At 41.8% G+C, this 13,297-nt stretch overlaps 1 protein-coding gene across 2 annotated transcripts in view; it reads left to right on the top strand.

Moving 5' to 3' along the window:
• Nucleotides 1-1,223: 1,223 nt before the first annotated feature.
• Nucleotides 1,224-13,297, top strand: part of ZC2HC1A (zinc finger C2HC-type containing 1A) — a 35,320-nt gene continuing 23,246 nt past the window's right edge. For both annotated transcript variants that reach the window (XM_061448248.1, XM_061448247.1), the window contains exons 1-2: nucleotides 1,224-1,339; nucleotides 12,868-12,941. In XM_061448248.1, the coding sequence (XP_061304232.1) occupies nucleotides 1,324-1,339; nucleotides 12,868-12,941 (90 nt within the window). In that variant the 5' untranslated portion in view covers nucleotides 1,224-1,323. The remainder of the gene's footprint in view (nucleotides 1,340-12,867; nucleotides 12,942-13,297) is intronic.

The raw sequence follows: 13,297 nt of genomic DNA, 5'->3' as shown, positions 1-13,297 counted from the left end.
TCATTAGTCAACAGCAACTTAATAGTACTATTTTCCAAAAACATGCTTTATGCAAATATTATCCTGCAGTAGGAGATGCCCTCAGATACTAATTTTATAGTAGCACCTCTTTCCATTAAAAAAATAGAAGGGGGAGGAATCCACTGACTCCCAAGCATTTTCAGGCCATGAACCTGGAAGCCATTTTTTGTGCTCTCCCTGTGGCTGCTCATCACTTTCCCGCAAGCACCTCTATGGCCACACATTGCGTTGCACCACAGCACGCTTGTGTGGGCTCACAGGTGCCAAGAGCAGCAGGATCCTGCTACCATTGTGGTTGCTGCCCGCACCCACTCAGGGACTGGTGTCTCTGGAGCTTTTCAACAGCACAGCTATTCCACCTCACTTGCTTGCCCTCAACACAAGAGGGATGTGGACCTGCTTGAGCGAATCCAGAGAAGGGCTACAAAGAGCCATGGGGCTGGAGCACCTCTCCTGTGAAAACAGGCTGAGAGTTAGTTTGTTCAGCCTGAAGAAGGGAAAGCTTTGGGGACACCTTAAAGCAGCTTTCAATAGCTAAGGCCTACAAGAAATCTGTAGAGGGACTTTTTATAAAGGCATATAGTGACAGGACAAGGGGGAATTGCTTTAAACAGACAGAGGGGAGATTTAGATTAGGTATTAGGAAGAAGTTCTTCACTGTGAGGATGGTGAGACAGTAGGGCATGTTGAACCCAAGAACTGACCAGAGAAGCTGTGGCTGCCCCATCCCTGGCAGTGTTCAAGGCGAGGTTGGACGGGCCTCGAGCAACCTGGTCTAGTGGAAGGTGTCCTGCCCGTGGCAGAGGGGCTGGAACAAGATGAGCTTTAAAGCCCCTTCTAACACCAACCATTTTGTGATTCACTTTGGTCATCATGTGCAAGGGCTGGTGCTGGAGGAAACAGATCCTGGCCATAGCGTATCCTCAACACCCGGCCTACAGGCCATGTCAGACTGTACCAGAATTAGGCTAGCGCCAGGTTTTGCACAAAGGCGCTCGGACCAGGGTCCCTGCTCCTTTCGATCGACCGACCGACCGACCGACCTAGCACGGTGGGGCGGGTTGCCGGGGCAGCGGATTTCCGGGCGGGCGGTGTGCTGCAAGGGAAGCAGCAGACCGGGCAGGGGGAAGACTCGAAGAGGAGTGGGGCGGTGACAGGCGGTGCTCCTGGCGGGGGAGGAGAGGCCAGCCCGATCGCTCGCCCCTCCCGCCCGGCCAATGGGAGCGGCGGTTGTTAGCGGGCGGGGAGCCGGCGGCGTTGCTACAGCAGCGGCGGGACTAAGGCTGTTGGTCAGGGTGCAGCATGGAGGGGCTGGAAGGTGAGAGGCAGTGGTGAGGCGTTTCTTCACCGGGTACAGTCGGCGGGCGCCTGGGCCGAGCTTCTGTGCTGTGGCGGGGCGTGCTTAGGCGGTGGCGGCGGTGGGACCTAGGGCCCGGGCGCTGCCTTCCCCGTTCTCGGACCCCTCTGTGGCGGCCGGGGGGCCTTGCGTCGCTCCGCTGCCGGCGGTACGAGGGGCGACGGGGCTGAAGTTGGGAGTACTGCAGGAGCGGGGCCGCGTGCCTGTGAGGCGGCGAACAAAGGCGGGTGGTGGCGGTTCCCTATGCGGAGCGCGGCGGGCCGGGCGGCAGGCGCGGCTGTCAGGGCCGGCCTCGCTGCTCTTTGTCTCGGACGCTCTTCGGTTCTCCCAGCCGAGCTGCGGGGCTGTGGCCCTGCGCCGCCGGCCCCTTCGTGCCGCGGCCAAGCTCAGAGCGCGATGAGCCTGCTCGGTGATCCGCCGCTGGCGGAGGGTACGTTGCGCGGAGTATGGCAGCGGGTCAGGCGGGTATTCTTACCGAACATCCTATTTTTTGCAGCCAGATGGCTAACGTGGGTGTTAGGGTACGCTTATGATGCTAGGGAAATGTTCAGTGCAGTGAAGACTAGGTATGTATTTCCTGAGTTTATCCTTTGCAACTTTATCCCTGTGCCAGCTGCTTTAGTGAAGTCACCATCACTCCCCAGAGTAGCCATTATAGCATAGGTATCTATGATCAGATTGGAATTTATGAAGTTACAGCTTTCTGTCTGAGCATTTCGGTAGGCTTGTCATTACTGTGTTTTTGCAAGCTGCTTTAACCCTACTACTTAAGAAAAAACCACAGGCTTCTTCTGAGTAACTTTCCCAAAACAGTCATTAAGTCGATGCTGTGCTTCACTGGAGGTAACTGAGTGCTTAAATAGGGGTGAGCACAAGCTAGCCTTTGTTCTTTATCCCTTCCAGCACAGTTGGAGAAGTAAGCCTCCCTGAATTACTTTGTCTTCCTTCTTTGTCAGATTTTACAGTGTTCTTAGACATAGTGACTTTAAAGCTATACATTTGGACACGATTTGGCATTAAAATCCCAATAGGTTCTCTGATTTACTCATTATGCTTTGCTGACTATTAATGCATTTAAATTTGAAGGTGGTGTCCGGTGTTTATCTGATAGTGCTTTATCAGGCACTCTGATGACAGTCCTGTGACAAATCTATGTTGCCTGTCCAGAAGGAGAAAACTTGCTTTAATTTTGCATAAGCTGTGTCTTTGACTGCAGTTGGGACTGCGAATCATCTGCAGCCCATCCGTCAATTGATTTGACTGTGAGCTAACTTACCAAGGCCAGCTATGACAGCTGTTTTTGTATCAGCTCTAGCAGGTTCGTAATAGAGGGTGGGTGGAAACCTGAAACAATATGCCGGTTTTGCAGTAGAACTTGTCCAGCTTCTGATTTTGCTGGAAATAGTTTACATTTTGTGTGTGTTTTGGTAGGTACTGGGCGTGGTGGAAGGAAGAACTGCTAAAGCATGGGTGAAACCTCATGTTTACTCCGTGAACCTTTTCTTGAAAGTACTTTCAGAAGCTACAGTTTATCAAAACATTTTTTTTCAATGTTCCTTCTGAGCACTCAAGATTAATTTGAGAATAGCATGGGTAGTAAGCCATTTCTAGAACTTCAGATGGCATTGCATTGTGAACACTCATATCTTGCACTGTTATCCAGCATCCTTGAATGCTAAAGTTTTTGAAACTGAAGAACATAGTGGTTTTGTGGGTTGCTTTGTGCTGTGTTTTTCCTTCTCTGAACAAATCATCACAACATAAAATAGTTCCTTTTTTATGTCAAAACGTTTGAAGCAAGTGGCTTTGCTTTGATTTACAGTTTTTCAGTTTAAGCTGTCTCTTGATGCACATTAGGTTAGGCTCAAGATGAAGTTTCTGTAGAAAGGTGGCCATAAGACAGGAAAAACGTAAGCAAAACTAATAACAATAATAAATTACTTCATTGGGAATTATGCTTTTTTCCCAGGCATTGCTCCATTCAGAATAGTGTTACTGGTTGCCATTTTAGATTAAATTTGTGTTTAGAAGCACAGTTGCACAGTCATATCCACCTGACATGGAAGTATGGACTGCTCCTTCCCTGTATTAGTGCTCAGTAAAATCATTTCCCAGAACTAATCTGTACAGCAGGTCCTGGCAGTTGTGTGTGCAAGCGATGTGCTTATGGTGGAGGGCGGGACTTTGTCTTTTGGCAGTCTGTTTTTATGACTGCGTAAGACCCCCTCAGGCAGAGGATGCTTGGTCTGGACTTTCCTCCCTCGGAAGCCAATGCTTTGCTTTTCGGGAGCTCAGCACTAGAGATGCAAGATGTGTTTTACTTCTGTTTATTTGAGCATGCTATTAAATAATTTTATAATGATTCCTTCATACATGATGGAGAGTTCTAACTATATTCATGATTAGTTGGCTCATGGAGCTGCATTACTGACATTTAAAAAGCTAAATATTTTTGGTGTTGCTGTCACATTTTCTCACTACATGCAAGTTTAAATGTTCAGTGAAAAGGTGAAGTAGGTTTCTGTGAGACTTTTTTTCTAAAATTTACTTCTGTTGCTTTATTATTTTATTTGTATATCAGTATCGTTATAGTACTAGATTCATACTGAAAGTGAAATACATAAAGTTTTGTAAAAGAAGTCGGTGCACACTTGTGTCATTACAAGTGACAAATTTGATGTAAAATCTTAAGTCACTAGTTCAGTATTTGTTACTTTGCAGCCTGTGTGCTGTTTGGCTGATTTTCAGTTTTCATTTAATTTACTAGCGAAATACTCAGAGCAATAGACCATCAATGTCTGAAAATGTAGTGATTTGTAAAGTGAGTTTAAAAATCCTTTCCTGAGTAGTCCACCATGTGCTGACTCTCAGGTCTGTTTTTGTTGGGTTAGCATCTGCTGGTTGTGTTCAGTGGTAGATGGCAAGAAAAAGCTGTCATGTTTGCATGTCTGTTGCTCCCTTTTTTGCTTGAAGGAAATGGAGAAGGAGATCCAAGCAGAGAATTCCTGATTTCACATAAGCTGGAGCAGTCCGGTGATTGGCATTTGATTGGCTTCTCTCCAGTCTGTTGTTTTATCTGGGAAGATGCCGGCAACAGCTGCTTGATCCGACTAAATGATGGTTCCCACACTTGTTCCCAGCCCATCCCAGTGGGTCAAGACTCCTGCTGCCTAAAGCGTGAAGGGCAGAGGGGCAGCTGTGTCTGAGGGCAAAAGTCCAGCTCTCTGTGGTCAGTAATGGCAGCACTTATCCAGCCTCAGTGTTCTCCAGCCTGTGCTCTAGCAGCCAGAGAAGACTGGTTGTGGTTGGGAGGGGATGGGTGGCTACTTGCTCAGGAAATAGCCTGCAGTCTCAAACCCAGAACTTTCCCGTGCAGTTGCCAAATAGACTACTGTGATTAAGCATTTAGACTGTGAGCAGTCTCGGTGTGCCCTTGAGGTCTCGTAAGAATAAGGCTCGTGGTGTAGCATCTTCTGCTGAGATCTGTGCTGCAATAGCGGTTGTCCCTGGACCCTTCACTGGCACTGATAATGTCTAAGACACCCCACCCCAAACAGTGCAAGCGTTCTACTTTAGAGTTTTATATTAGTAATGCAGCTATTGAAAGCAAATGCTTATACTTGCTTTGACAGGATTTCTGAAGAAGCTAATGCCCAGTCCTATTTTTCCCTGATACTGTAGACATTTCTTTCTGTTTTGAAAAAAAAAGTAATATTAAGTCTTCCTTTCCCTTTTAGTATTCATCTTTCTCTTGCCTCACTGGATGCATGCAGCAGCTTCCTTGCTTTGGCAGCCATTTTCTTAAGCTCCATTTGAGAGAAGCTCCTGCCTTTTTGAAATACTTCAGCTTTTTCTTCTTTTTTTTTCTTTTAATTAATTTTGCTGTATTGTTCTTAAATCAAAAAATTGCAAACTACTAAGGATTGAAATGCAAAGCTAATATTAATGTATATCTTTTTAAGCAGTTGTTTTGCTTCCAGTAGCCGTTAAAACACTGATAAATGTGACTGCATTGAATTGATGTGTTTCACTAGGCATGTGTGCACCTCCCTTAAATGATTTGACATTTAATACACTGTATAATTGTGGTCAATGTATTTACTTCTTCTAAAGCAATAATGTTTTTATTTTTTGATTAATGGTTATGTTTTGGTGAAGCAACTGAAAGGAAATGTTTTACTTAAGGAAAATTCAGAAAGCTAAGTTTAGGCCATTATGATAGGGGAAGTGTGCTATCAGAATATGTTTTACCTTTAAAAGAACAAAGTAATATGTGTAGACAGTAGTTTGAGTGTTTTAGCTTAGTTTCTTCAGCATCTTAGAATGAGTAGATTTTACACCTTTTTCTACATTTTTCGTAGAATTCTTTTATTTTTAACTTAAATTGCAGAAACTAGATTCATCTAGTAATTGTATTCAGTTGGTTGAATATAGTAGGAAGATGAATGTATTTTACCTGCACACACACACATGATGTGGTTATTATAAAAAGCAGTTATTTAATTTCAGTAAAATCAAGTTCTGGGGCTATGTTAAACAGTTGACTGGAGGGAGCAAACTGGGAACTGATACAATATAAATGAAGATTATCAAAATTATCAGAATCATTTCTAAAACATTATTTTATTGTTAGCTGAGTAATATTCTGATAAGCAAGCAGGCTTAGGTTGGGATTGCTCTGTCCAATTACGTTTGTGTAGTAGAGTACAGAATTTGTTTGGGGGTCACTGGTGCAAAGCAGTTTTGGTTTAAGACTAATGTGAGAAAGCTCATCTTTGCTTGATTGCCTGCTTGTAGGTGGTGCTTGTAGCCTAATAGGGAAGAGTAGTGAGTTTATGATGCTAGAGCAGAATTGTATAACATAACCCTAGATTTTATAGGTCGCAAGCTTTCTAGTGGTTTTAGTTAATCTTAAAGCTCATTTATAGAAGACCAGATAATGTATCTGGAAGTCAGATCGATCAGATGGTGCTGCTTATTTGTTGTGTTTCCATATGCATTACAGGGGAAACTCTCATTGATTTTTCTGGATAATCATCACAACTGAGTGCCTTTCTAAAATGTCTGTATATTAACCCTCACAATATGGGAAGAAATAGGAGGATTTGGAGGTCTGCATGCAGTTGGAGGGGTAGGATCTTACTGAGATCATGTGTAGGACAGCTCACAGGACTGCAGTGTTGAGGTGGATGAATGCAAGCTCTTCAGGAAGAACCAGCTGGGCCACAAACAGGGAAGTTGCCCTTTATGTGCGAGAGCAGTGAGAATGCACTGAGCTCTGCTGTGGAGCCACCTGTGAGCTTATGGATCAGGGTTAGCAGGCAGACCAATGTGAGAAATGCTGTTCTGGGTGTCTTCTACAATCCACCTAATCAGGAAAAAGATGGTGCTTCCTTCAGATAATTCGAAGAGACCTCATATTCACAGGCCTTGGCCCTCATGAACCATTCAATACCAGCTGGAGGGGCAAATCAGCAAGGCACAAGCAATCTAGGAGGCTTCTGGCATGCACTGATGACAAATCCCTGACTCAGGTGATTGAGGAGCTGACAAGGGGATTCATTTATGCTGATGACATACCAACAAATGTTTGAGATGTGAAGGCCAGGGGCAGGCAGCCTTACCTGAAGTGACCAGGGGATGATTGAATTCAGGGTCCTGAGGCAAGGAAGCTGAGCAAATAGCAGGATCTCAACCCTGGACTTCAGGAGAGCAGGCTTTGACTTGTTTAGGGATCTGCTTGGAAGAATCCCATGAAACATGGCCCTGAACAGGAGTCCGGGAGAGCTGCGTATTTTTAGTGTGACATTGGTGTGTTTTCTGCATTAAAAGTTATGCCTCATATGAGAAATGGAGAAAAGACAATTGTAGAAAAGGGGAGTATGCCGTGATGCAAGTTGTCTTGGCTGCATGCAATTAATTTCTCAGTCACAAAAAAATCCTTTGCCAAATCCTCCTCCAGGTTGTCATTTTAGAGCAATGGGATGACTTGATATGTTATTTTCAAGGAAGTTACACCAGACTTGCCATCATCAGAGTTGTGTTCAATGGAATAACAGTAATATTGACAAATATAATGCACTTGCATTGTCAGGCTGAACAGCTAATGCAAAATGTGCAGAGGTACTATGAAAGTCTCACTCAGGCTTTTCAGCTTGAAGGAATGGAAGTTATGCTGCTTTTTATTATCTTTTGGAAGCAGAAGTGACATGTTTATACAAGATTAGACTGCATTGTCAATACAAAAGTAGAAGAGAATTCATGAGACTTTCCACTAAGATTAGGGGTAGGTAGATAAAAGTAGATTGGTTTCCTATTTGTTATACAGTTGTGAATAACCTAATTGTATAAATATTTCAAAGTATGTGAACAGTTGAATACTAAGAGACAGAGCTTACTTTGATTTTCTTCCTCTTCTTGCAAAATGCTGAATAGCATAGACAAGAAAGGATTTGCTTGGTGGAATAAGTCATGCATATTGTCAGTTATCAAGTAGACTTTACCAAAGCATGGCAAATACTGCCAGTTGCTAAGCAGTGTGGCATCTTTGTCTGAAGACTTCTGCTCCCTCTAGGTGTGGAGTTTATTTACACAACTGCTTAATTTGTAAACATGATAGCAAGAGCTAGCCTTATGCCTGTGACTGTCAGATGCAACTTGTATGTATTGATGGGTTCCACATATTGTACTGATAAAGATAAATCTGAGAACTGGCAACTTATGCTTTCTGCTGTAAATCAGTTGCTGTATGTGAACGTGAGAGGAGAGAGGAAAAAAAACGCAATAGTTCTGTAGAAATCTAGGTTTTGAGGAGATCTGAATTCATATGAGTATTGAAAGCAGTGGGCTACATCTGAGGGACTGACTGTACGGCTATGCTGTCAGACTTTGAGGTCCACCCAAACTTCACAGCTAAACTCCAACTTCAAAATCAGAAAGTATGGGTAACTAGACTGTGATCATATTCAAAAGGAATGTGTGTGATAACTTCTGTGTAGGTAGAAAAGCATGATTTGGAAGGAGGTTGTACTCTAGAAGTGGCTGGAGGAGGAGCTCTGGCTGGGACAGTTTAGAAACACAGGCTATGAGATAACTATAGTGCTGCTAATCAAACTTCCAATCTAGTTGTTTAATTTGGATACCCATCATCTTACCAGGTTGTACTCTTGTGTTTTTATTTAGGACCTGGTCTCGAGCAGACAGTAGAATAGGGTGTAAAGCCATATATCATAGTTTTGGCATCACTTCAACTGAAATACTACTCCTTTCTTTGGTATTCATGTAACCATTCTGAACATAGTACTCTTTTCCCTAAGTGTGTTTAGATTAGATAACAGTAATAATTATGTCTCTCCCCTTCCAGGTTAACTATGTTCATTCAGGTTTAATAAAAGCATGCTAAGTGCTAGTGATTAGTGGTATTAAAGACAGTAAAAGGAGAAAGAGGCATAGCTGCTGGATCTTGAGTCTTCTGTGGTTTTATAACCAAAATGATAGTAATCCCTGCATTGTTGTGATAATTGAAGAAGGCTGAAGAAAATTACCATGACACTATTTTACTACCGGTTTCAATTATCAGATGCGTTTGCCAAGCAAATACTACTTCTGTTTCTTGATTTGATGTTCCTTCTTTTTATTTTATTTAAACCTCCTTCCCCCAACATAACAACCATTTCTACTAATTTCTGTTCCAGAAGTGGTGTGGCATTCGTGCATGATATCTAATGCATTAAAAAAAAAAACCAAACAAACAAAATAAAGCAAAAAAGACAAACCCTGAACCAGAATCCACACAGAAAAAAATCCCCAAACCACAGTCCCACACCAAAACCGACTCTACTGCAACTTTGGCAATTTTATTTTTAAATTTATTTATTTTGGCAAATCTATTTTTAATTCAGATTTCATGTTGGTGGCTTTGCTAACCCTTCTGTTAGGGAAGGCTCATGGGCTCCTAGAGAGAAATATTAAGGTTTTATGTTTATTTTTTATTTAATTTTATTTTTTTACTTTAAAGGTGGGGAAAAATCAAAGTGGAATGATTTCAAAATTGAAAGGCTAGGTGTGCAAACCTATATGTCTGTAGGCTTCCCAGTTTCAACAGAACTGAAAGAGCTTATTTTTTCAAACAACTTCCTTTTGTGTTTTGGGTCAGTGGTTTGTGTTATGGGGAGGAGGTGTGGTAGTAGAAATAGCTCTTGGCAAATGTGATTGGGTAGCTGCCAGCAGCAAAGGAGGGTAGGAATGCTGTAAGAAAATCTACCTCGGTAACTGTAGCTGCAGTGAGTGCTAATTAGCATTTGTTATGTGATATATAAATACTGCTCGATCAGGTGAGCTTTTATCAAGTCTCTTTTTAATGGTGAATTTAAGCACAAGCTTGAATTCCAGAGATTAGTGAACAGAAGAAAATGGTGGAAAATGTAGCCTTTTTTTTTTTTTTTTTTTTAAGAAGACAGGTATTTGAAAGAATCTTTCCCTTGGTCAAATTCTTAATCTTATACTATACACTTGTTTGAGATCACTAATTCTGATTTATTTCATCTAACAGATTTCATCTAATTTTTTTAGATACATTGATACATTATATGTAGTTATGAACTGATGATGAATGTCATTCAAGGAATTGAAAATGTAGAAACAGACCTAATGGTTACATATTGATACTGGAAATCTCACTCTGTTTTAATGTTTGCATTTGGAATAAAATGTTTTCAGTGGGAACCATGACTTCCTGAATCTACATTTGTTTGCCATAAAACATTTTTTTAAATTATTAATTTTCTTTAGGACTGATCTTGCATTTCATTGACAAGTATGTATGTTTAGATGGAAAATTATTTTCCACTGATTAACTGGAAAAAAGCCCTGATGAACGATCATTGAATGTTGCTATGTTCATAACTTCATTAGTTTAAGCCACTAGTTTGCCTAAAATACATGTGTCCTGGGTTCAGCAGTAGCAGTCATTTTTCTCCTTCTTAGTAGCTGGTGCAGTGCTGTGACTTTCAGCCTGGGAACAGCGCTGGTAACATTGATGTTTTCAGTTGTTGCTAAGTAATGTTTACTCTGACCAAGGACTTTCTGAGTCTCATGCTCTGCCAGGGAGGAGGGGAAGCTGGGAGGAAGCAGAGACAGGACACCAGACCCAAACTAGCCAGAGAGGTATTCCATACCACAGCACATCATGCCCAGTATATAAACTGGGGGCAGTTACCTGGAAGGGCGATATCGTTGCTTGGGTCGGGTTAGGTATCAGTTAGCAGGTGTCTTGTCTCTGCTTTCTCTTGGCTTTTTGTGCCCCTCCTCACTGGCAGAGCATGAGACTGGGAAGTCCTTGAGCAGAGTAAGCATTACTTAGCAACACTTAAAACATTGGTGTGGTATCAGCATTTTTTGGTGGGCTAAAGCTGAAATGCAGCTCTGCAACAGCTACTAGGAAGGAGAAAAATAACCGTTACAGCTGAACCCAGGACAATATGTGATATAAAAATATTCCAGTTATCCCTCTGGTGCAGTATTAAATACAATAGATACCAGTTACTGGGAGAACATGTAGAATTTTTTAGTCTCTGCCACGACTCCATTGCATAATGCATACTATATGAATATACTTGCTTGCATAGGCTTGGCTATTTTGATTTGTTGGTCTTTTATCTGGTTCTGTGAATCTGTTGCATGTAAGTATACCGTTTGGTTTTTTTTACCATTGCTTGAATAGCAACATCAGAAATGCTTTTGTAAACTGTCAGTGATACTCTGCATAAAATAGAGTAGAAATAGGATTAAAGATTTTTTACTTTTCAAGAGAAAATGAAATAGTTTAACTTAAAGAAAAAATAAGTGATGGGATGTGACTGATACTGTAACAGGTGATTCTCTTCGAAAGACACAGAAATACTCACTAAATACCATTATTGTTGGTATGTATTTCGGCTGTTATTGTGACTTACAGTGAATTTGCCATTTACATATTGACATACAGGCATCCTTTTAAAGGTGCAGTGTTTTGTATTGTAAATTAGCAGAATTTATGGTGACACGTTACTGGGCATGTAACTTGTGTATCATCTCTTTCTGAGAAACGGTCTCTAGATAAAAACTTAAGCTCAGGTTAGATGCAGCAGTGAAGCAGCTATTTATTAATATTTTTGCAGAAAAGGGTGTCCTAGCAAATAGGCACACACAGCAAAAGGAGAACTATGATTTATATTTCCTCTCCTGGCCGCAGGTTCCCTCCCTTGTTTCCCCATTGGTTGGGCACTCCAAGTTTTACAGCTTATCCGATGTATACAATCTGCATGTTAAGTGTCTCGCCTCTGTTTACATCTCCCCTTACTCAATTTTTGTATGCCCCTTCCTCTTATTTATCTCCTTTTACAGTTTGATTTCATAACTCTCTGGCAGACATGTGGTACCCCAACTTACTGTTTAACCTGCCTGCACCTGCTTACTTTCCTAGGTTATACAAAGACAGTATTCTTTTTAACCATAGAGTGTATCTTTCATCCAGAGATGATATTGTCTTTAACCACAGAGTGTGTCTTTCTAAGTTATGGTATCTCAAATCCTTTCTTTCATTCCCTTAGTAACTTAGCCCCAGCCCCAGTATTGGAATATCTCAATATTGCAAAGCCTTAATATTGATCTTGAAGCTTCTGGGCTGCATCAAAAGGAACGTGACCAGCAGGTCGAAGAAGGTGATCCTGCCCCTCTACTCTGCTGTCATGAGACCTCATTTGGAGTATTGTGTGCAGTTCTGGTGTCCTCAACATAAAAAGGACATGGAACTGTTGGAACAAGTCCAGAGAAGGGCCACGAGGATGACCAGGGGACTGAAGCACTTCCTGTATGAAGATAGGCTGAGGAAGTTGGGGCTGTTCAGCCTGGAGAAGAGAAGGCTGCGTGGAGACCTCATAGCAGCCTTCCAGTATCTGAAGGGGGCCTATAGGGATGCTGGGGAGGGACTCTTCATTAGAGACTGTAGTGACAGGACAAGGGGCAACAGGTTAAAACTTAAAAGGGGAAGTTTAGGTTGGGTATAAGGAAGAAAGCTTAATGTAAGGGTGGTGAGGCACTTGAATGGGTTGCCCAGAGAAGCTGTGAATGCTCCATCCCTGGCGGTGTTCAAGGCCAGATTGGACAGAGCCTTGGGTGAGATGATTTAGTGTGAGTTGTCCCTGCCCATGGCAGGGGGATTGGGACTAGATGATCTTAAGGTCCTTTCCAACCCTAACTATTCTATGATTCTAATATCATAAAGACTTAATATTGCAAAGCCCCATCCTCAATTGTGCGAAAACAACACAGTTTCTCTCATATTTTCCTTTTTTATCTCTGCATAGTTCAAAGAATGTATACTTTTACAGTAATAACTTACTTTTGTGAATTATATGAGGTTACCAGTCTGGAAAGAAATTTTTATCTTGAATGAAAATATAAGTATGTTTTTGTTTGTTTTTGTTTTTTTGTGTTTTTTTTTTGTTAAGATGAGGTTACAGTGCAAACTGGAGATCTGCTGCCATGTAGGATTTGTGGAAGGACTTTCTTTCCAGCAGCCCTGGTAAGTAGTGTAAGTGAGCACTGTTGGCTTTTAGATCTGATAAGTTGATACAAGAGTTAAGCAATGGTCACTGTAGCTAAATAAAGTAGAAACCAAGTGATGCTTGGGTTTTGGTGTTTTTTTTTTTTTGGTGGGGTTTTTTGTTTTGTGGGTTTTTTTTCCCCAAATAATTATAAATTCCACTTGTTTCAATTTTGAAGCTCCTTAGAAGGAATTTAATTTTATTTAAGCTTCCCATGACTTTCTGAAAATACATGCTTCTGAAAGCATCCTCTCTAGGGTCACAGAATTACTGCTTGCCTCTGCAGATGTAAGTCCTAGCATTATGCAGCCTCAGCTAGTAAATGGAGCGTTTT

This window comes from Pezoporus flaviventris, unplaced genomic scaffold (assembly GCF_033815535.1).
Source record: "Pezoporus flaviventris isolate CSIRO_AGI_PZ_B2104156 unplaced genomic scaffold, CSIRO_AGI_Pfla_v1 ptg000007l, whole genome shotgun sequence".
NCBI lineage: Eukaryota > Metazoa > Chordata > Aves > Psittaciformes > Psittacidae > Pezoporus > Pezoporus flaviventris.
The sequence above is the reverse complement of the archived record's forward strand: the minus strand, read 5'-3'. Positions and strand labels throughout refer to the sequence as shown.